The 25029-nt window shown below is 40.9% G+C and overlaps 2 protein-coding genes across 3 annotated transcripts in view; one reads left to right on the top strand and one right to left on the bottom strand.

The window, feature by feature from the left end:
- The window catches only part of LOC132401031 (uncharacterized), a 53023-nt gene extending 40547 nt beyond the window's left edge, over window positions 1-12476 (bottom strand). The window contains exon 1 of the mRNA XM_059982784.1: window positions 11412-12476. Coding sequence (XP_059838767.1) covers window positions 11412-11534 — 123 coding nt within the window. The 5' untranslated portion in view covers window positions 11535-12476. The remainder of the gene's footprint in view (window positions 1-11411) is intronic.
- Window positions 10332-25029, top strand: part of LOC132401028 (uncharacterized) — a 90828-nt gene continuing 76130 nt past the window's right edge. The window contains exons 1-2 of one of the 2 annotated variants that reach the window (XM_059982767.1): window positions 10332-10884; window positions 16316-19549. In XM_059982767.1, coding sequence (XP_059838750.1) covers window positions 10859-10884; window positions 16316-18527 — 2238 coding nt within the window. In that variant the 5' untranslated portion in view covers window positions 10332-10858 and the 3' untranslated portion in view covers window positions 18528-19549. Of the gene's footprint in view, window positions 10885-16315; window positions 19550-25029 lie in introns of those variants that run through there. The other variant, XR_009514460.1, reaches the window with a different exon arrangement.

The raw sequence follows: 25029 nt of genomic DNA, 5'->3' as shown, positions 1-25029 counted from the left end.
TGCCAAGGAGCAGAGGTGCAGGACTGATTAAACCCTAGTCCATGTGATTCACAGCTAAAGGAATGCCACCCATGTTTCCACATGACATGAAACGGGACTCTTTGACCCTTTGCTCGCTCAAAGAGCAATCCCAGTTTCTCACTAGTTTATCCTCTGATCTATTCTCATCAACTTCTCCCAAACTCTGCACTCACCTATATACTAGGGACAAAGAACCTGTCAATGCTTGATATGTGGGAAAAGACCAGAACACTCAGAACACTCCATGAATTATATTTTATTAACTGATTTATGGCAATATTTTGGTTTATGTGCTGTGTGATATATGCTTTGTGGGTGCATCATGGTCCGTAGGAATGTTGTTTCATTTGATTGTATCTATGTACAATCAGATGATAATAAACTTGAACCTGAATTTAGAACAGTGAGAGCAGACTTGTCTAATTCTGAATTTCTTAATGGAGTGGATGTGGAGAGAATGTTTCCGCCTCTGGGTGATTCTAAGGGTCACTTTTCTAAAACAAAATAGCTGACAATTGCTCTTAAAATGGTAGCTAATGGTGGAGCATACTCAATATGATGAGTGGCCTAATTCTGCTCCTATGACTCATGGTTTTATTGTCTTTTAGACAAAAGAGCAAAATATTTTCTCTCACAGGATTGTGAAAGTTTGGAAATCTTCTCTAAAATGCAGTGGAAGTTAAGCCTTTGAATTTTTTAAGGCAAATATAGGTGGATTTTTGATAAGCAAGAGGTTATAAAACTAGGAGACAGGAATGCGGAGGTTTTAATCAGATTAGACGTGATTTTATTCAAAAGTAAAGCAGGTTCAAGGGCTTGAGAGGTTCACTCCTGTTCCAATGTTTTTACCTTGTGATCCCCAGTGAGACAGACAACTTCAACTTCAGAATAAACCACACCATAACTGAAGCCAGGGTAGAGCTTTCCTTTGTTTTCACTCTAGTTATGGTTCAGATCCCAAGTCCTGGCCAGAGAATAGCCAGCACACAAATAAAAACACAAAGTGCTGGCAGAACTCAGCAGGCCAGACGGCATCTATGGGAGGAGGTAGACTACCATAGATGCTGTCTGGCCTGCTGAGTTCTGCCAGCATTTTGTGTTTTCATTTATTTCCAGCATCTGCAGATTCACTCGTGTTGTCTTTGAATAGCCCGCATCATCAGTTTATCCAATGATGAACTTTTATTTACAGCATAATCCCAAGCATTTTTTTTTTGTGGTCCAAAGTGAACAACTCAGTCTTCAGAGTTCAAAGTTCAAAGTGTATTTAATATCAAAGTAAGTGTAATCTGAGATTTATCCTTTTGCAGGTTGTCACAAAAGAAAGAAATGCCATGGAACCCATTTAAGAAAATGTCAAAATCTTAACATGTGAAAAAAGAACAAATAGTGCAAATGGGAAAAAGCAAGGACTTTCCTGCAAACCCACTGCCACTTTCCTCTCTCAATCAATTTAGTTGGTTGTGTTAATTACTGCTAATGTTTCAATTTAACACAAGATTTATTTGTCAAATGTCCTGTTTTCCTGCTCTGTTTATCTCAGGGCCAATCTAGCTGTGAATCCACAGATTGTGACTGGATTTATAGGTTTAGCTATAAGATTCCACTCATGACAAACTAATCTTTTCCTGTAGGTGGCAGAAACCTGAGAGAAGAGCAGGATGGACAGTTAGTGATTGCTCACGTGTGCCTAACGCTGAGGCCAGCCATACATCATATTGATGTCTTGTAGCTGCAATGACCCAGGTTCAGTTCTGACCTCCAGTGCTGCCTGAGTGTAAATTGCAAGGACAGTATGCAATTTCTCTGGATCCATGGTTTCTTCCCATACCACAAAAATACTTTGGTTAGTTGTGTAATTGGCCCGTCCAGGTGGATAACAGGAGAATCAGGAGGAGTTATGGATGGGGATGTAAAAGAGAATGGGTTATTGGAAAGTGAGTGGGAGAATGGGAACGATGGATTGCTGGGACAGATGTAACAATCTCATTGGGCCGAATTGCCTGAAATGCCATTTGAAATGCCTTAGAAGGGGAAAATTAAATTTAAAAAAAAGAGCAATATAAAGGATCTTTCATGCCTTGACAGGGGTAATGTGAAAGCATCTTCCTGTGGGAGAATCTAGGCCCAGCAATACCTTTTAAAAGTAAGAGGCTACATGTTTAAAACAGAGATGAGTGACATTTTTAGGTCATTAAATGTTAGATTCTCTGCTTTATGAGTGGTTGATGAAGTATTTTGAATGATTTTAAAGTAGATAGATCCCCAAAGAGCAGAGGTTAAAGATTACTGTAGGTCAGAGTTTAGTCAATGTTGTGGCAAGTTTGAGGGGCTGAATGGCTTACTCCTGTTCCTAATCCACATGCAATAAAAAATAACCAAGGCCAACAGGAACGTAACTCTTAGGCCCCAGATCAGCAAATGGAAGCTGGTTCAGATGAATGTGAGAAGTTCTGCAGACGCTGTAAATCCAAAGCAACGCCCTCAAAATGCTGGAGGAACTCAGCAGGTCAGGCTGTATCTAAGGACATGAATTAGCTAAAAAAGTTAAAGTCTGTCCTAAGCCTTATTGGCTCATCAGGACAGTGCTTATGCCGGTTTCCGTGGCGTGAAGCGACTGAGAGTACGAGACTCACCACCCCCCACCCTCAGATAGGACACCAGTCTATCGCGAGGTTAACCCCCAGCATTATGTCCCTACCCATTTTCAGCTGGGTGGATTGGAGCAATGTGTGGTTAAGTGCCTTGCTCAAGGACACAACACGTTGCCTCAGCTGGGGCTCGAACTCATGACCTTCAGATCGCTAGTCTAGCACCTTAACCACTTGGCCAAGCACCACACATGGACATGAAAAAGCAGCCAATATTTCAGACAAGACCCTTCTTCAGGACTGGAATGGAAGGGGAAAGATGCCAGACTAAAAAGTCTGGAGGAGAATAGGGATAGCTAGAAGGTGCTGGGGGAGTACATAATCAAAGAGTTAGCGAGTAGCATTTCAGTACTGGAAAGGAAGTGGGAATATGCCAGAATAAGCATTGACCAAGCATTTCTGGAGGAAATCACTTGATTTCAATACAAAACATTCAGTAAAACAACATGAAGTGCTCACTCTCTCCTGACCCACAGAAACTCCTAAAACAGCAACAAAAAATGCTGCAAGTGCTCAGCAAGTCAGGCTGCATCTGCTGAGTACTTCCAGCATTTTGATTTTATTTTACATTTGCAGTTTCTGCAGCTTCTCACTTACATCAAAGATCCTGATCTGCTGTCCCTGCAGGAGCGATAGGTGCTGGGAATGAAGTGAAACTTCAAAGCAACGGGCCTCATTGCTCTTACCCATTGCTCCCAGGTTCCTGTCACACTGGCAGCCTTAAACAGTTCTAAACTTTCTCAAAGAGTCTGAAACACATTCTGCAATTGCCGGTTGCAAGAAGAGAGTGACAGTAAATGGAGTTTGAGAACTTAGGTAAAGACAGTACGTATATTTTTATTATTTGAATTCTAACCTCAATTGCGTTGCATTCAATTCACAGCTGGGTGAGGCTGCTGTTGGACTTGTGTGGGGAATGGTGTTGGTGCTGGTCTGACTGATGTGATTCTGGGAAACTGGAATTCCCCACACTTTACAGACAACTTGGATAAAGAAGAACATTAGAACATAGAATGGTGCAACACAGAAACAGGTCCTTCGGCCCATGATCCTGTGCCAAACTAATTAAACTAATGACTCATAATCCCTTCGATCTGCACGTGATCCATTTCCTTCCATTCTCTGCAAGTTCATATGCCCACCTTTTACACATCTCTATTATAGCTGCCTTATGCAGCACTGCTGACAGCACATCCCAGGCACCCAACACTCTTGCCCTGCATAGTCCCGATAACTTTACCTCTCACCTTAAAAGTTTAAGGTATGTTTATTATCAAAGTATGTACAGATTATACAATCTTGAGATTTGTCTCCTTACAGGCAACTACAAAATAAAGTCACCCAAAATTACCCATTAAAAAACAGACCGTCAAATACCCAATGTGCAGAGAGGAAACTATTGTTTGGACATACAATAAAAGTAAGCAAATGGCATTTAGAATGAAAGTGAGTCCTCAGACAGGGAAACCAAGCATTCCACGGTCTCAGCTTCTGTTCAGCGCAGAGACAAGTCAGCGTATCAGAGCCCACAGACACGCAGTGCGGCGTAGCCAGAGTAGGCCAAGGTCTCAACCTCAGTTCAGGTCAGAGGGGAAAAAGTACCGTGGAGCCCACAGACGTGAAGTCCGGAGTAGCTGGAGCAGGTCACAGCCTTAACCTCAGTGCAGCACGGAGCGAGTAAACATTGTGGGGTGGTGATTAGAGCCAGCCCAACTCTTGCCTCTGGTCCTGACACCCTGGCCTTTGCATCCAGAAAATATAGTCTCAAATGCATTTCAATCCAATGAAAAATATGCCAACTATCTACCCTCCCTATGCCTGTCATAATTAATAACTTGTGCAGGTGCCTACTCAGCCTCCACTGCTCCTACATCCTGTCTCTAAGAATCTTCCCCAATCATTTGCCCAACACTGAAGTAAGACTCACTGACCCATAAATCCCAGGATGTTCCCCACTTGAACAAAGGAATAACATTTACCACCTTCCAGTCATCCGGTACAACTTCTGTGGCTATTGGGGATGCAAATACCATAACTCCTCCTCCACTTTCCATGGTAACCTGGGGAATATCCCATCTGATCCCAGAGGACCTATCTATTGTAATGTTTTTCAGAAGTTCCAGCATAGCCTTTCTTAGCATCAACACGTTCAAGCATATCAGCCTGTTTTGCACCGTCCTCACAAATGGCAAGTTCCCTCTCTCTGGTGAATACTGAAGCAAACTATACATTATGGACTTTCCTTTCCCACTCCAAACCCAGGCATATGTTACCTCTACTTTCCTTGATCAGTTCCTACCCTCATTCTTGCCATCCTCCTGTTCATCAAAACATATAGAATGGTTTTCCTTAATCCTACTTGCCAAGGCCTTCTCATGTTCCCTTCTAGCTCTCCTAAGTCCACTCTCCAGTTCCTCCCTGGCTACCTTGTAACTCTCTAATGTTCTGTCTGATCCTTGCTTTCAAACATTATATAAGCTTCCTTCTTCCTCTTCTACATCTCTTGTCAACTATGGTTTCTTCAACCTAGCATCCTTCCCTGCCTCAGTGGGACAAACCTACCCAGAACACTATGAAAGTTCTTCCTAGACAACCACCACATTTTTGTTGTGCATTTCCCAAAGTACATCTGTTCCCAGTTTACACTTCCAAGTTCCTGCCCAATAGCATCAAAATTCCCCTTCACTCTGCTCCCATCCTTTCCTAGGTTGTGGTAAAAGTCAGGGAGTTGTGGTTGATGTCTCTAAAGTACTCTCTCACGGACAGATCTCTCACCTGACCTGGTTTGTTAACTAGCAGCAGATCCAGCACAGCCTCTAGTCAGCCTGTCTATTTATTGTGTCAGGACTCCTTCCTGGGCACACCTAAGACTGTTCAGCTCAGTAACCTGTCTGAATCTTGTTGGTCTTCTGGAATCAATGGAATCAAAAAAAAGTATCCATTTCACCTCATGTGGCTGAATTGAAGAGAATGTCCAAGCATTATCAGTTCAGTGAAAGGCTTACTGATGCACTGAGAGATTGTTTGGTTTGTAGATTCTTACAAGAAAGCATTCAAAAATAGCTCGTAACTGGAGCACAGCTGACATTTAAAAGAGCCGTTGAAATTGCTGTATCAATGGAAACTGCAGACAGAGACGCAACTGAGATGGAGTCAGGAATGAAAGTGAGTGTGAAAAATATTGCCACGGCTAAACAGAAACCATCTTGGCTAAACAAATTGTGTTACTGTTGTGGCAGGGGCTCACATATGCTAGACCAATACAGGCTGAAAGATGAAACTTGCAGAAAATGCAAAGTAGGACACCTAGAAAGAGTTACTTAGATGGATAAAAACAAATGGACTGCATGGGGAAAACCAACAGTTAGAAGTCAAGTTGCAGTTCAAAACAGAGCAATGATCTGCATGCTGCTGATGAAAAATCTGATAATGATGAGAGTAACACAGGATCGGGTAGCTTACAGCAGATGTGAAAGGCAAGTTAATTAAAATGGAATTGGACACTGGTTTGGCTGTTTCAGTTATTCCACAAAATGAGTTGAAGTGGCATTTCAAAGAAACTAAACTCAAGTTTGCAGATACCAACTTACTAAGAACTTACGATAAAACTCCTGGGGGAATGACATTTTTACAGTGAAATACAACAACCAACAAGCTACATTGGGTTTATATGTGAAAAATCAGGAGGACCAGCATTGTGGGGTTGTGATTGGCTGCGACAACTACAACTTGATTGGAGATCCATCCCACATCCCCAAGAACCCAAGCATATCAAGGGTAAAATAATGTTAAATGAAAATGCCACACCCACATTTTACAAAGCCCATTTGGTTCGTTATATCATCTGCAATAAAGTCGCAAGTAAGCTTGATTCCATGGAGGCTGAAGAAATTCTTTCCAACGCTGATTGGAGCTCATGGGCAATGCCAGTTGTCCCAGTAACTACAAAGAATGGGTCTGTGGTGATGTTAAGGTCACCGGCAATCCAGTACGGAAGGCAGATCACTATCTTCTGCCCAGGTTAAAGGACATCTTTGCAAACCTTTCTGGAGAGAAACACTTCAGCAAAGTGGACTTAGCTGAGGCTACCTACAGATGGAGATACAAGAAGAGTCCAAAGTGTTCCCTGCCATAAATACTCACAAAGGGCTTTATTGCAATAGTAGGCTAATTTGTGGAGTAGCATCTGCATCTACACTCTGGCAGAAAGCTTTGGACCAGGTGCTGAAAGGCTGCTCAGGCACTAAGTGTTACCTGGATGACTTCATTGTTACCAGTGAGGAGGACAAGAAACATCTTGAAACTCTTAAGACTGTGTTAAAATATTAGAAGATTATGGGCTCAGATCACATTGTAACAGATGTGAATCCTTTAAACCAAGTATCAGTTACTGTGGTCACAACTTTGATGCTCAAGTATTACACAAGTGTGCTATGAAAATTCAAGCAGGGTGGTTGCTCTAAGACCAAAGGACATATCACAGTTGCAATCTTTTTCAGGATTTGTCAAATGCTATAACAGGTTCCTGCCAAACCTGTCTACTGTGCTTCACCCCTTGAACTCATTACTACAGATTGGGAAGAATTGGCAATGGACAGAGATTTATGAGGTGGCTTTCAAAAAGGTAATGGAAATGATGATGTCAGACCCTGTACTCACATAATATGATCAAAATTGCTCAGCATAGCTTGTCTATGATGCCTGGCCTTATGGTACAGGTGCGGTCATGCCCCAAGTTATGAGTGATGGAAGTCAATGCCCCCTAGCCTTTGCATCACGTTCCCTTTTTGTGACAGAGAAAAATTACAAATGGATTGACAGAGGGCTTTGAAACTGGTTTGGATTGTAAAACATTTTAACCAGTACTTCTATGGGAGAGAGTTAACCCTCATTACTGATCATCAACTACTAGTTTTCATTTCCAATCCACAGAAGTGTGTTCCAACAAGAGCAGCAGCACAAATGCAGAGACAGGCTCTTTGTCTTGGAAGATAAAATTAATCTCAAGAGGACATCTGATCATGGAAATGCTGATTGATTGTCCCATTTCCCCTTGGAAAAGGAAATGCCTGAAAACTTTATAAAAGAGGGTACATATAAATTTATAAAAGAGGATGCATACATACAAGGGGCTTGGACCTGGTGGGAAAGTGTTGAACAACGACATCTATCTTGGAATGTTCTATGGCAGATGGAACTGCTCCGCATTTCTTTTCTATACAGAGCAGTGAATGACCTGCTCCCAACACCTGCCAACCTCAGCACCTGGTATGAAGATAAGACAGAGAGGTGTGCTGCTTGTAGCGGGAAGGGAACACTTCAACATATTTTGAGTGCATGCAGAGTCATCCTTTCCAGCGGCATGTACACTTGGAGACATAACAACGTTCTCAAACTTGTAACAGAAGCAGTTGAGCAGAAAGTACTGCAGCACAACTTATCTCATGCCCCACGCAGCAGAGAACATCGCATATCATTTGTGAAAGAAGGCTCCAAGTCAAGGGTGTACAGCACAGGCCCACGATCAAGCATACTTTCTTCAGCCAATGATTTGTGTGTCAAGGCTGACCTGGATGGGAAAGGCAGTTTCCCAGAGCAAATTGTTTTCACCACATTGCGTCCAGATATAATCGTCTGGTCTGACATCAGTAGAGAAGCGGTTATTGGTGAACTCACAGACCACTGGAAAGACAACATCGATCAAGCCCATGAGCGCAGGATAACCAAGTATGCAGAGTTAAGATCAGAGTGCAGAGACAGAGGGTGGAAGGTTTCATGCTATCCATTCGAAATAGGTTGTTGTGGCTTTATTGCGTTCACTTTCCAGAAGTTTCTGCGTGACCTTGGCTTCACTAGAAGAGAGATCAAGACAACCAGCAGGGCTGTAGCTGAGGCAGCAGAGACAGGATTATCATGGGTGTGGACCAAGTACGTCCAGAGGGGCAGATGGTCGGACAGTGTATCCATCTTTTGTAAACTCTTCAGTAGCTGCATAGACACCTGAAGAGTAGACTATCTGTTGGATGGAAGCGACCAACAACTCTGATAGAGGCAGATGCCAAGTTGTTAAGCTCATCAGTGGGAGGTGGTGCTTTAGCACTGCTGGCCCACCACCTTGAGGGAGTCTTGATCATAAGCGGGCCGAAACTGCTGAAGACAGGTGGCAGATCAACTGATAATCCCACTGATGATAGCTCAGGACAGTTAACATCTCAGTCCACGTGTACTTTCAATTCTAATTCTATATCGATGTATTCTCCCTAATGCAGATTGAAAATCTCCCTATTACACAGAGAGGATCCAAAAGGAGACCAGAAAATAACCTAGACTGTTTTAGGTCTGTGTTGCCACCCAAAATTGGCTGGGATGTGCAACAGAAACAGAAGTTTCACCGTTTTCACCAGCATCGGGATGAACTTGCCTTTGATGGAGGTTGTAATTGAGAGTTTTCATGACATTGAAGATGAGAGATAAAGTGTTAGAGAAACTATGTGCCTGTCCTCTCGGAGTGATCAAAATGAAAGCGTTGACTTGAAGCTTTGTCTGGCAGCCTGGGATAAATCAGCAGATCAAGCAGCTTGCCATGCTCTGTTTGGGATGCTGATACATTGCAAAGAAAGGTATCCAGAGCTATCAGAACAATTTCCTGCTGTCCCAGAGTCAACACCTACAACCACTGCGGAGAGCCCCAGAACCTGAGATTCTTTCACACCGACAAGTCTCACCTGCCAAGCAGAGTAACCTCCCTGGTGAGGAAAGATTTTATCCCACGAGAGTAAGAAATCCTCCACACCAATTATGTCTTCAGATCTGAATGGAACAATTTAAAATTTACAATGCTGTGGATGTCTATGTAGTAGTTATATTTTATACAATGTATACAGTTGAGATGCATTCTATACTGAGTTGGAGTTTATAGATAAGGAGTGTTGTGGATTTAATATATCAATAATTTTTGAGTAATACTGTAAATATGTTGTTTGATTAAGCATTCTTTGTTGTTTGCATAATGAGTTATATGAAAAAGTATGTGAATGGCATACATCAAGATGCCACCACATCATACGTGTGTGCCTCGCTAAAGTTAAAATCAGAAATATAGTACACACTACTCTGTTCTTCTTTTGATAAGTTTTTGGAGTTAAAAACAATCTTAAACTGAGTGGAAGAGCTTATGGTGAGATTTAAAATTTGCTTGAGAGCAGTATGATTCAACACGTTGAAGGAGTGCTGCAGGGATGTAACTTCGTATTGTGTACAGCATGTACATTTTCTGACGGTTATTTGGAAGGTCCGCGATCCTGTCTGCACTCACTTGCACCACCTAAATTACACACACACCCTCCTGTTCATTGATCACCTGGTTTCTCCATGGAATGTGTGTCAAAGTTTTGGCTTTTTTTTTGCCAGAACAGAAAAGGAGACCATTGAGCCCATCAGGTCCATGCCAACTCCAAGGTGAGAGTAACCCTATCAGTCCTAGGCAGCCTACTTACCTTCTTGTACCCTGCAACTTTATCCTCTCTCATCAGTTCCCCTTGGATTATTTTGCTCCTTCCCTACACAAAAGGTTAATTTACAATGGCTCATTAACCTCCCAGCACATCTTTGAGATGTGAGAGATGGCTCTGGAACCAAATGAAATCTACAGAGTGTCGTGGATATTCACTTTCAGACCCCAAAGGGCTCCGTCCTAACATTGGGTTTTTTTTTGGCCCAGAAGCAGAAGTGTCCAAGGTTCACGAAGTTTGTTGTTCAATAAGATAAATTCATTTTTAGCCCAGCAGCAGAAAATGTCCACGGGTCAAGTGTTTGTTGTTCATTAAGCCCAGCAGAAGAAATTGCCCAAGATTCAAGATGTTTGTTGTTTAATAAGTTAAATTTCTAACTGGGATACTTTGCTCATATTCTTCACTTCTAACCAGTTGGCTTTGTCTTAATCAAGAGAAACAATGGGTCCATGCTGACATTGTTAAACAATGACCCAATCAAGAGAAACAAGAGTATCTCCATTAGACTAATTAAATACACCATCTACCTAACCTGATAATGTTGTTGAGAAACATCACATGCCAATGATGACAATTGATAGAAAAACAGTATAAATATTAGAAGGCAGTCACAGTTGGGAGAATCGATAGAGCGAAGAAACAGGATTCATTCCTCTGCCTCGGTTTCGGCAACGGATGACTTGTTCATCTGCAACTCTCTGGTATGTCTTTCTAGATTTTAAGAAATCTACCTGCATTTGGAAATCCTTTAAGTTATACATCTGTCTGGAATTATACCTCAGAAATTAATATGTTTCACTTAAAAATAAACTGTGTTTAATCTGCACCATTAGATGGAAGTATTGTCTCCTTGGATGGGGGGGGGGGGGGTGCAATAGTGATTACTAACAGCTAACCCCTTTCAGGAAGAGATTAAGTAAGTGAAGTAAATGAGTCTGGTTGAAGTAAACTAGTGTAGGTTGATACAGTGTAATCTCCCTAAATTGCAGGTTTTTGTAGATAGTTAAACCAGATGTGGCATAGTTTTGATTAAGCTTATCACACACAAAATCATCACAACAGCTGCAGGGAGATGGTGCAAACTCCAGAGAGAGAGAGTTGGGCAGGAATAATCCTGCACATGTGGAGCTATGAGGCGAGAGAACTAACTGTTGCACTAACAGGCCCCCCTTTAAAACTGGTCTCTGCTTAGAAGTCTGGAACTGAGCCACAAACTTAGAGAATTTACCTTGGAGGGTGTCTTCAATTTCCTCCATTGTGGGGTCCAGGTTGCTCTGAAATAAAGAGTATACAGACATGACAATTCCAGCGATGCAGAATCCTCACTGGGAACTGTGGACCTTTGCAACATGCTCCTGAGATTGAAACAAAAGCTGAGATTTAGTGTGGGAAGTTTGATCAGACGTGGAACAAGAACCGGACTGTCACATAAAGCACAGATGAGGAGATTTGAAAGCTTTGGATTCTGTAGTAAGAAGAATCACTAATTCCATAATGGTTAAAGGGAATTATGATGCAGCTAGAGTTTTACTGAGAGGTCTGGGTTCCAGCAATCCCATCACTGTCAGTGAAAGCCTTTGATTTCATGTGTAAATTGAGTTCCAATGCAGCCAGTAGAGCCACTGCATAACAGCCCTTGTGACCTACCTTCAATCCTGACCTTGTGAACTAACTGTGTGGACTTTACAGCCACACAGGGACCCCCTAGGTGACAAATTACCACCCACATCCCCTTCACCAGAACATAAAGCAAGCTTTCTGCTATATCCTCCTATTTTAATCCTCCATGGTGCTCAGCACAGACAGTTTTCCAGAAATTACTACCCTTGTGGCTCGGCTTTTCAGCATTCTACCGAGCTCGTTTTTCTGACCTATATCATTGGTGCCAATATTAACCACAACTTCTGGCTGCTCACCCCCCACCCTTAAGAATGATTGGACCCAATCTGAGACACCCCTGACCCTGGTACCAGGGAGGTAACATACCATCCACGAGACTCACAATCTCCTACCTCTTTCTGTATTGCCATCACCATCTCGCTTCTCTTCTCCCTCCTTTGCTTCTGAGCCACAGAGCGAGACGCAGTGCCAGAGACCTGGTTGCTGCAGAATTCTCCCAGTCAGCCAACCCCCAGCAATATCCAAAGAGGTATAGCTGTTGTTGAAGGAACAGCCGCAGGGGTACTCTGTACCGTTTGCCTACCTCCTTTCCCTTCCCTGACAGTCAACCAGTTACATACCCCCTCCTGATTTCCCCTCACTAGAAACAATTGCTCTTTATTTACCCTATGATCACCAACAACAAAATGTGTTAAACAATAAATAAAAGACTATTTTATTTTGAAATATTTAGAGAGCAGAGGGTGGCCATTCAGCCCAGCGTCTCTATGGTGAGGAAGTTCCAAACACAATCTTGTTGTCCATGAAGGAATTAAGCTGTGAGAGAAATCTGGAAGCTAACTGGAAGGAGTTAAGGACAGACAAAGTAAACAAACCAGATGGCTTCATTCAACCAATCGGTTGAAGGAATGGAGGTCACTATTTTGTGAAACTGCCCTGCAAGCTCTGTCTTGTGAGCTGGTTTTGCTCAGGAATGGCTGTATGTCGGTGCTTTAAAGCAGATAGAATGAGGCTCCTGATAATCTGTTGAACTAGAAACCATTCCCAAATAAGAGGCTATCTGTAAGATGTTCTCTGGGAAGTTAAAACATGCAGGTTTATAGATAGGGCAGCCTTCTCTGACCTGAGGAACTTGAGCCTAGCAACCGGCTGATTTATAACAGTGACATTAATTTCACTTTGTCACTGGTGATGAGGGCAATAAGAGTTTGGCTTGGAAAGCTAACTCATGTTAGCCAATAGGGCAGAATCTCAAATTCACTTCTTGTTTGGCCAATTGGCCTCTATTGCAGTGTTATCACTTTGAGAAGTTATCTGCATTGATATTTGTGTTGGGAAAAGGTGAAATCTTTAACTTGATTAAGAATTGTGTACTGAATTGCCTAACTTGGATCAGTAGATAGCATCATACAGTCATGGAAAAGTACAGCACCAAAACAGGCCATTCAGCCCATCTAGTCATGCTGAAACCACTTCAACTGTACTCCCATTGACCTGTTCTGGGACCATAGACCTCCATTTCCCTACTATCCATGTACTTATCCAAACGTCACGTAAATATTGAAATCAAGCTCACATGCTCCACTTGTGCTGGCAGTTAAGTTCACACTCTCACGACCCTCTGAGTGAAGACGTTTCTCTTCATGTTCCCCCTAATCTTTTCACTTTTCACCCTTAACGCATGACCGCTGGTTGTAGTCCCAGCCAAACTCTGTGGAAAAAGGCTGCTTACGTTTACCCTATATATGCCCCTCATCATTTTGTATACATCTGTCGAATCTCCTCTCAATCTTCTACTTTCTAAGGAATGAAGCCCTCATTTATTCAATGTTTCCTTATAACCTAGGTCCTCCAGAGTCAGCAATATCCTTGTAAATTTTCTTTGAAACTTTTCAACGTTATTTACATCTTTCCTGTAGGTAGTTGACCAAAACTGCATACAGTACTCCAGATTAAGCCTCACCAATATCTTATACAACTTCAACATAACATCCCATCTCCTGTACTCAATGCATTGATTTTGAAGGCTGATGTGCCGAAAGCTTTCTGTATGACCCTATCTACCTGTGACACCATGTTCAATGAATTGTGGACCTGTATTCCCAAATTCCTTTGTTCTACTACACTCCACAGTGCCCTACCATCCACTGTATAAGACCTACCCTGGGTTCGTCCTACCAAAGTGCGACTCCTCACACTTGTCTGCATGAAATTCCATCAGCTGTTTCTCAGCCCAATTTTCCAGCTGATGTAGAACCCTCTGCAAGACATGTTAGCAGTCCTTGCTGTCCACTACACCCTCAATCTTGGTTTCATCTACAAATTTTCTGATCCAGTTAACCACATAATCATCCAGATCGTTGATATAGATACAAACACCAATGGACCCAGCATCAATCCCTGCGGCACACCACTGGTCACAGGCCTCCAGTCGGAGGGGTAACCAACTACTCCTATGCTCTGGTAGTCCCACTAAACCAATGTTTAATCCAATTTACGACCCCATTGGCCAGCCTCCCATGCAGGACCTTGTCAAATACCTTTCTGAAGTTCATGTTGACAACAACCGCTGCCTTGCCTTCATCTTTGCTGGTAACTTCCTTGTAAAACTCTTTAAGAATTGGTTAAACATGGCCTAACATGAACAAAGCCATGCTGACTATCCCTAATCAGACCCCGTCTATCTAAGTATTCATATATCCGGTCCCTTAGAATACCTTCCAATAACTCTCCCACTGCTGATGTCAGATTCACCGCCTATAACCTCCTGGTTTATGTTTAGGGCTTTTCTTAAACAGCAGAACAACATCGGCTTGTCACCTGCCCTGTCCCATTTCCTAACGGCAGAGCAAGTATTGCATACTCTCTCACTGGCACATCGATGTACTGATTAAGGAAATTTTCTTGAATACATTTGGCAAACTCTATCCCATCTAGTACTTTTATAGTTTGGGAGTCCCAGTCAAGATGTGGAAAGTTGAAGTCACCCACTGTAGCCCCTTTCTGTTTCTTGCAACAATCTATGATTCTAAAAGAATGAGTGCACAAGTGGCACAACATGTTGCTATGTTTTGTTGTTATCAATCCTTCAGGAGCGAGTATACAGTCAGAAAGCATGCATGGTTGTAATAGCTTGACTGAATGTTTACCTTTATGGGAAGCTAGAAGTTCTGTTTTAGCAAATGGTAAACTTTTACCACTGGCACCCTTGTTAAAGTATAATATTTAACAATGCAAGAGGAAACATGGTGAAGGCTCACTCAAAAACATCTCCGGAAGAGAACCAGAAGGTGGACGAGTTAGCCAAACTAGGAATGGGATGCGGGGTGAAATACAATCCAGATACAGGGAGAGTGATGGCACAGTAAAGAGCATATCTATAGAGTTAGTCAAGGTGCAGCAACAGGATCAGGAGTTAGCACAGGTGCAAAGAGGAGAGAATTTTGAAGAATATGGTAAATATACAGGAATGGAATGGGATTGTAATAATAGTAAGTTTGTGGTGCCAGAAGGTGTACGGATATTTTTAGGCATCAAGGACCAGATAGAGCTATGGAACAGCAGAAGCATCTGTGCTGGTGGCCAAAAAAGCAATGAGGTGTAAGAACTGTTTGACTTTGTTCCCCAGTATAACCCAGATAACTCAGTTTAAAAAAAAGTTTTTAGACCCAATGTAGAGCCATGGGTTAGCTTGCAGATTGATTTTGTGGAGCCTTTACCTCCATCTAGTGGAGGAATGAAAAATATCCTATCGATAGTGTCCACTTTCACCAAATTGTTGGAGGATTTCCCAAATAGGAATAGCACTGCTGAAGAAATGAGAATTTCTGGTCGGACTAGATTTATCAAACCTAAGTGTGATGGTCTTGTAAAGGACAGATGTGTACGGCAATTAATTGACACCATTAAGGAGCCCCATTATGTCACAGTGGGTAATATGGGACAGAAGAAGCAGCAGAGCAAGTCTTATTTTGGTGTGTGAACAAAGACCTAGGGAGCTGAAATTAGGATAGGAGATAATAATCTCAATTTATCAACCAGGTCCTCAACCATCTCTGAGATATCATTGACAGAGCCAGCTGATTAATCTATCGAATCCAGACCGCTCCTAACGAGTTGGGTTGGTATCATGTTAACCAACATGAACCCCTTAGAAAATCAATGTCCTGTAGAAGTTGACATCCATAAGGCACATTATCAATGAGATGCTCTGGAGATGACGATGCTCTCTGATTTATTTTTCTGGCAATTGACATTGATCTGAATGAAAGAGCTATTGCCTGTTCAGTGAGCTGGGCACCCACTTCCAGTTTGCACCAGAATTTTAAAGATAGTTCCCTTTAAACTCAACATCAGGAAGGGAGGGTTAAGGCAAGCAAACATTGCAAAGAGCCACGGGAAGAGGGAAACAAATGGGAGACTGCACTCATCACCAGATCTTCTGGAAATAAAGCAGGAGATGGAAGAATTACTAGATAAATACAGAAACTGCTCTTGATGTTTCTCTTCCAGGTATTCGGAAATGATTGTAGTTGGAATACTACTGCTGAGTGGCTTCGTAATGGTCAAAGGCTCTGCTGAAGGTTATATGTTATACAATAGAGTGTATTATTGGCCAATTATATATTCATCTGGACAGATGCAAAGTATGAAGATTAGGTTGGCAGCAGAGGAAGTATTCACAACATTCACTGAGAAGTCTATTTGGATTCCTTCCGATACCATGGTAATAATAGACTGTGTGGATGAGGAAGGTGAAATAGTGGTACGAATATATGAAGAACAGAGACAAACATTTGCAAAAGAAATGAGATCAAGGTCTGTTGATAATCGGGGTCAAGTTACAGTGATATGGAGGAAAGATGGCAATTCTAAGATAACAGTGGGAAGTCATGTTTTTCTGGGTCCTGCTTCAGGCAAAAAAGGCTTTATAACTCGAGTACAACTTCATTGTGAATGTGATGGTACTGTTGGTTTGGACAGCAATCAGAGGAAAGATCATCGATTAGCATGTGCTCCAGGCAACTCAATCCCAGTTGCTCTGGAGCCCCAAGATTTTCCAAATACAACTTGCCCTTCGGTAGAGTCGACGACCATTGACACCACAACCATTGCAGTGACAACTGTTACTAGTCCTTTGTTGTGTGATGAGATTCAGACAGACACAAAGGGAGTAGGTCTTGTATTAGAAGAAACAGAAGAGCGAATTATTCTAGTGCCAGGGTATAGACACGTGCAAGTATTGTTCAACTTAACGTCGCTTCAGATTCCTAGTTGGTGTGGAATAAATCTCCAGGAGCTTTTCCAACATTTATTAATTGAACAGTTTACCCACTCAGAATTTAAAACAGGAAAGAGGCGAAGACGGGGGCTTATTGAATTTATGGGATTGGGATACACTGCTGGAGTTTCCACAGTAAATACACTGGATATTGCGGAGGTAAACTCGCAGTTAAATTCTCTAAGGCAAAAGATGAAAGAAATAGTAAATCGGGATTTTCAGGATATGGGAGGGGTGAGCACGTTAGGTAAGCAACAAGCAAATGTAGTTTCAGAAATGCTCCATATTTTACAGCCATTAGGAGATATGACAAACCGAATTATTGACAGAGTTAACAATGAAACTACTCAACACACTAAGGATGCTGTTTGTACCACTTATACCTCGTGGTTACTTTCTGTAATTGGGCTTAATATGGTACAATTAGAGAACCATAGGGTTCCCGATTGGATTTCAGATGAACAGTTAAAAGAATGGGTTGGTACTAACACACCAGGGTGTCACATTAGAGAATTCACGTTTACAAATCATCTCCTTGGAAATTGTAGGAATGGATCTGGACCACTCTATGTTGGAGCAGTTCTTCACATTCCTTACCATAGTGATAACCAAACATACCCACTGTACAAGGTTCATAATGTTGGGAAGTATCAAGACGGAGTTTGGATTTCACTTGCCAATCCACCCATTTATGCTATTAAGTGGCAAGGATCTGCAAAGGGTGTAAATTTGGCTTCCTGTCATCAAAAGGGGGAATATTGGGTCTGTCCAGAGGATTTGTTTAACAATGGGTTAACAGATTGTGGGTTTGTTTCTTATGATAATTGTTCTCTATCTATTTTACCTGTTGGTAACAGGACATTCATAAAGTTTGCTTTGGTGAATGATACTTACTACTTTGCTACTTCAAGCACACATTACAAGAAGGGATCTTTAACGTGCAGTTTGTATAACCATAACGTAGCACTTTCCAATGTTTTGAGAGACTTATTTTTAGCTGGACAAGTGTTACCCAAACCTGTTGTAAAGCCACCTATTCACCTGGATATATATATCAATGATACTGCTGAGGACTTACTTAGATATGTACCTACAGCTCTTCCACCCATCCCTCATTTTACTGCACAATGGGATCGAGTAATTAACCATAATGAAGCCATTATTAAACAGTGGGATGAATTGTCCAAGACTATTAAAGATCATGCAGATTTAGCTAATGATATTTTGCAGGATCCACCATTTTGGAGTAAGGTTTGGAACTGGGGTCGGAACGTTAATGTACATCCTTGGATTCGTATTATTTCACATGTTGTTATTGTTCTGCTTCTCGTTCTAATGATCATCCAGTGTATTTTCTTAAGTGTTTTCCGCAGGCAGCTTAAACAACTCAAGAGTTTGCATGCTAAATCTCATTCCAATTCTCTTTCCAGCAATGTTGTCTGACTTTACACCATGGTGTTGTCTTACTTTGAGTACTATGTACCTATACATCATTATATATGCCAACAAATGGTATGAAATTAGATATGTTTCATCATGTTTCTTTTATATGCTTTTGTACTGATATTATTTTAAATATGCCAGTATTTTCATAGACTCCACAAAAAGTAATATGATATTTTGTTAGTATCTTTATTGGTATTATTTGTTGTCATCATGAATGCTAGTGTTCCTTTTGTCCTGTACTCACTCAGATATATAAACTAAAATTGGGGAGATGTTTTGTCATGAATGAATTAAAACATGGAAGAAAACTGGAAGCTAACTGGAATGAGTCAAGGACAGTGGAAATAGACAAACCAGAGATCTTCGTTCTTGCCATATGGTTGAAGGAATGAAAGTTGCCATTTTGTGAAACTGCTCTTCAACCTCCATTCTGTGAGCTGTCTTGTGAACCGGTGTTGCTCAGGAATAGGTGTATCAAGGTGCTTTCATGTGAACGCAATGAGACTCCTGATAATCTGTTGAACTGGAGATCATTTCCAAATGAAAGGTTATGTGTAACCTGTTCTTTGATAAATCAGAACGCGCTGAATTATCAATGGGGCAGCCTGTGCCTAGCAATTGGCTGATCTGTTCTGATTCAGAGCAAAGAAACATTCATTACAAAATGTTACCTGTGTGAAGGACAATAAATTGATGCTAGCTTGGACCAGAAGCAATGAGATCGAAACACAACATTTGAACCATTAAGGAAAGAGAATAAGAATCAACAGCTTTGAAAGCAAAAGAGCAAGAGTTCTGGAGACTAATTATCTCAAGGAAGACACCATGCCAGGAGCTGGGAGAAGGAATGTCAACTGTTTGAACAACACAAGATTCCCAATTTCAGTGTTAGACAATGGAGAAGTGGTCTGAGGGAGTATTGGTACAGAGGAAGAGTAGAATTCATGTTTTAATTTGTTGGCCTGGTGTCAACATTGTTACATAGTTATTTGTGTACAGACAATAAAGTGCAAGCTTTGAATTAATTAAGAGTTGTGCAGTGAATTGTCTAACCTACATCAATTGATGAGAATTAATTTTCTCGGCATCTCCAGCTCCTCAACATGCAACTATGGATTCATTACAGCAGAGGAAATGGTTACTTTGCCCAAGTCCAGGAAAAGATCAGTTGGTCCAGTATTTCCCTGCCATCTTACAAGATTTTTTCTTGTCTAATTCCACTTTGAGCAATAGGTTGAGTGTCAAAGTACTCACTGCAAGAATATTGTCCCCGTTATGGCATCAATGTTTCCCTTTTCAAACTTTTTACTGTCAACCTCTTGATCTTGACTTCCTCACCAATTTGAATTCTTCCTTCCCATCTGGACCCTTGAGCTTGTGACTTCCCACACATCACCTCTCAGATTTCCCTGGTCCAAGTACAACCCTATCATCTCCCAGTCTCGCCACCTACTGAGGACCCTTACTCTCAAGGGTGTTTTACCGTTGCATTTCTCGATCTCCAAGGACTTCTCAACCTTTATCATAGTCCTGAAAACACCAGACAAATCCAAATCAGTAAGTTCTAGAGGTTTGGTAAAAGGCTTGTCTTCTACAACCCCACTTATGAGACACAAATGTTTGTTTAAATGCCCTGCCCCCTTTCTGTGTGCCTATACCCAGGTCTCTTGGTCCCTGCTCTGTCCAGGAAACCCTGCCGTGTATATCACATTGCCACATTATATACTTCCATCCCTCATTGACTGCAGAAGGTAGTTCTGACAGCTCAGGAAAGATTCCTTCTCTAACAGTTGACTCCACTCTTCTAAATTGACCAATTAGTTGTCTCTTGATGTTCAGTATTTCCACGGTTATTCATCCTCTTAAATTTGATCTTGTAATTGTGTTTTTCAAGAAACTGAGCCAATCTCTGTATTTGTGCTGCTAGTATTAGTGGAACACTATTCTGCAAATTAAAAATGGTCACTAGTGGTTGATGATCAGTAATGAGGGTAAACTCTCTCCTGTAGAAGTACTGGTTGACATATTTCACAGCCCAAACCAGACTCAAAGCCTCTCTGTCTATCTGTGCATAACTTTTCTTTGCAGCAGTTAGGGACCATGATGCAAAGCCTATGGGGGTGTCCACTTCTATCACTCATATCACGTGACATTGTTGGACCAATAACATAAGGTGAGGTGCCACAGGCAAACTTCATTGGATAACCTGCATCATAATGTGTGAGCACAGTGTCTGATGTCACCATTTCATTTGTCTTTTGCAAAGCCATCTCACACCTCTTTGCCATTTCTTCCAAATCTATAGTAATGAATTCAGGGGTGGAGCACACCAGCTGGGTTTGGCAGAAACCTGTTATAGTAATTGGCAAATCCTAAAAAGGACCTTAACTGTGATATGTCCTTTGGCCTTGGAACATCCACCAAATGCCTGAACTTTCTCAGCATACTTGTGAGTCAATGGAGTGATCACTGTAAATGATGTTAAAGAATCATTTATTGAAGCTTAAAAATGTGAAGTTTAAAGAATTCACATTTGTTGCATTGTCCTCTGAGCTCAATCTTCTATTTTTTATTTTTAAAACACAGTCGTGATATTTTGGAGAATTTCCTTGTCATCCTCACCAATAACGATGTCATCCAAGTAACAGAGTGCCTGGACAGCTTTGCAGCACCTGGTCCATAACTTTCTATCAAAGTGCAGGTGCAGATGCTGCTCCAAAAAGTAAGCCTATTATAGTGAGAAAGCCATTTGTGGCTGATTATGATGAGGAGCGCTTTGGACTCCTCTTCAATCTCCATCTGAAGGTAGACCTCAGCTAAGTCCACTTTGCTGAAGTGTTTCTGCCCAGTAAAGTGTGCAAAAGTACCCTCTATCCTGGGCAGTGCGTATTAATTTATCCTCAGTACATGGTTGTGGGTGACCTTAAAAATCACCAGAGGTCCTGACAGACCCAGTCTTCATGGGTACTGGGTCCACTGGAATTGTCCATGGGCCCCACTCAACCTTAAAACATTCCTGCAGCCTCCTTGCAATCTGGCTCACTGGCTATGTTATCATGGATGGAATAAGGAGCAAGAGGGGCTTTGTAAAACTTGGGTGTGGCATTTTCATTTAACACCCATTTTACCATTGATATGTTTGAGTTTCCCAGTGCCATCCCTAACGTGGCTGTGGCATCTTTGAGTATCTTTCTTAATTTGCTTTCAGTTGACTCTGTTGCAGGGGATGTGGAATGCAAATGGTGGATGGATCTCCAATCAAGCTGTAGTTGTCTCAGCCAATCATGACCTCACAATGCTGCTGCTCTTGTTTTTACCACATACAAGCCCGTTGTGGCTTGTTGGTTGGTATTTCACTGTTACAAACATTATTCCAATAGGAATTATCTTTACTCCAATATAGGTTCCTGACTTGTTACCTGTAGGCTTCAGTTTAGTACATTTCTAAATGCCATTCAAACTCATTCTGTTGAATGACAGAAACAGCCGAGCCAGAGTCCAATTCCATATTAATGAATTTGTCATTCACTACTGATATAAGCCATATTGCTTGTTTATTGCTAGTTTTCACATTGTAAAGCTCAAGTCTACCCTGTCCTGTGACCCTCTCATCATTATCAAACTTTTCATCAATAGTATGCAGATTAGTGCTTTTTGAAACCACAACTTGACATTTTATCTTCTTCTCTACCCTGTGTGCTCCATTTACATTTTCCTTTCTGACATATTCTTTATATGTATCCTACGTTGTTGCATTTTCTGCACATTGCACCTTTAATCATTCATTAGTCTGATATATGTGAGTATCTACCAGAATGGTAGAACAATTTGATGGCCATGCCAGTTTCTGTTCTGATATTGCAATTTTGTTCATGCTCACTTTCATTCCTGACTGCAACTCAATTGTATCTTTCAACTGTTTTTTGAAATGTGAGTTGTGCTTCATTTAGGAGCAACTCTTGAATGCTTTCCTTTAAGAGTCCAAAAACCAAATCTCAGTGCATCATTAAGCCTGTCACTGAACTGACAACATTCAGCCAACTTCAATTTAGCCACATGCACTAAAATGGACTCCCCTACCTTTTAATTCTGCTTATGAGACCCAAGTGTTTTCTGTTCAACAATGGTTTCAGTTACAATGTTCTTGAATCACTTTCATATCAGCAAAGCTTATTTTGGCTGGCTTGGTTAGAGTAGTTAAACATCTTAGCAAACTGAATACTCTTCTGCCTAATCTCCTCAGCAAAAATAGCACTTGCTTCAAATTGGCTATTTCATATGCTTTAAAATAGTGCTCAATTTGCTCAGTAATGATTTATGTAACCAAGAAAAAAATGCTTAATTAAACAATGTATTTACAATATTACTAAAATGCTGAATACACTACACCTCTCTCATCCCAAAGGTGTGCCAGTTGGTAGACTGAGTGTCTGCAGTAAATTGGCTCTGGTGTACCGATGGATGGCAGGAGAATCAGAAGGAGTTAATGGAATAGAATAGATAGGATGGTGTTGTAACTTGGCATGGAAGCAATGGGCTGAATGATCTATTTATATATGTTCCCCTCAATGGAAACCACTCCCAATTCTACCCATGTAGCTTTAGATGCTATATCTACCACACTATTTCATTGGTGGGACCCGCATTTCATCCAATCCAAGTGAAACCATCCCTGTATAAGCACAGGTTCTATTCCCACTCTAATGGTTCCATCTGCCCATCATCCCTCTAACATCTGGTTCCACTTATCACTTCTCTTACTTATCGGTGTCCTGTGTGTGAATGTGCCCTGAGTTCCTCCAGCAGTTTGTGTGTGATAACCTACCAGCCACAACCTCAGAAACTCTCCCACTCTTGATGCAGTGTCTCAAAGTAAAATGTCAACCATTCCTTTCCCTCCACAGATGCTGATTAACACTCTTAGTTCCTCCAGAAACTTGATTTTTTTTGTTCCAGACCCTAATAACTGAATTAAGCTGCCAGAGACAGTACTTGAGGGAGGTACAATAATGATATTTGAGTGACATACGGATACGTATATAGGAATAGAGACATGGGACAAGCATGATAAGGAATTTAGGCGGGCATCTTGGTCAGTATGGATGATTCAGCCCAAATGGCCTGTATCTACACTGCATTATTCTATGAGTGCATGACTAACAACAGTATCAAGTCTCCAATAGCCCAAGTCACTCCTTCTTTTGAAATCTTTTTATTATTATTATTATTATTATTATTCAAAAATAACACAGGTATATCGAAGTAACAACACAATGCCTCAAAAAAAATTATCTTAAAGATTGAAAATTTTGTGAATTAAAAAAAAACCTACTAAGCAAGAAAAGTGAGGAAAAAAAACCCATCGGGGGTACAACCCCGGAGCCATGCGTCATACATAAAGCTTCTAAAAATAAACATCAAACCACCAACCAGAAAGGAAGATATATCAAGGAAAAAAAAATTACACTTAGATCGTGTAGGAAATCTATCAGTTAACTGAAATGATAGTAACAAGCAAATGAGCCCCATCTCTTCTCAAAATCAAATAAAGTTTCAAAAGTTTGACTTCTAATTTTCTCCAAGCTAAGACACAGCGTCACTTGAGAGAACCATTGTGACAAAGTAGGAGCTGATATATTCTTCCACTTCAACAAAATGGCTCTCCTAGCTATCAATATAACAAACGCAATAACATGTTGGTCAGAAACAGAAATACCATGGAGATTTTGAGGAATTATTCCAAAAAGCGCAGTTAGTTTATTAGGTTGTAGGTTAATTCTGAGTGCTTTAGAAATTGTTGAAAAGACTGACTTCCAGAACTGTTCCAGTATAGAACACGACCAGAACCTATGTATCAATGCAGCTTAAAGTTTTACATCTCTCATAATAACTATCAACATTGGGAAATATTTTAGAGAGCCTCTCCTACGTCAAATGGTAACGATGTACAATTTTAAATTGAATCAGTGAATGACTAGCACAGATCGAAGAAGAGTTAACCAGCTTCAGAATCCATGCCCAATCCTCCCATATAAAAGTCAAATTGAGTTCCTTTTCCTAATCCTGTTTAATCTTAAGTAAAGGACGCATGGCATTGTAATAATAAGTTATGAATTCTTCCAACAGAACCCTTCATCGAAGGGTTCATACTCATAATAGTATCTGACAAGTCAGCCTCCAACATGTAAGAAAAATTACTTAAACATGTTTTACAGAAATTTTTAACTTGAAGGTATTGTAAAAAATGAGAGAATATTTATCGACTAATTGTTCAAAAGACATCAATCTGTCTTCCTTAAATAAATCCAAAAACAAATTAATACTTTTATTTTTCTAAAGTAAAAAAAAATTAGATCATTCCAGGAAGGTTTAAAAAAGTAATTACGATAAATTATACGACAAAGTTTAAATTTTTTAAGATTAAAAAAATTGGGACTGGAGCTAAATTTGTAAAGAGTGCTTAACCACAAGATATAGGTTTAAATTAGCAACTTTAGCT

The sequence above is a fragment of the Hypanus sabinus genome, chromosome 10 (assembly GCF_030144855.1).
Source record: "Hypanus sabinus isolate sHypSab1 chromosome 10, sHypSab1.hap1, whole genome shotgun sequence".
Classification (NCBI taxonomy): domain Eukaryota; kingdom Metazoa; phylum Chordata; class Chondrichthyes; order Myliobatiformes; family Dasyatidae; genus Hypanus; species Hypanus sabinus.
The sequence above is the reverse complement of the archived record's forward strand: the minus strand, read 5'-3'. Positions and strand labels throughout refer to the sequence as shown.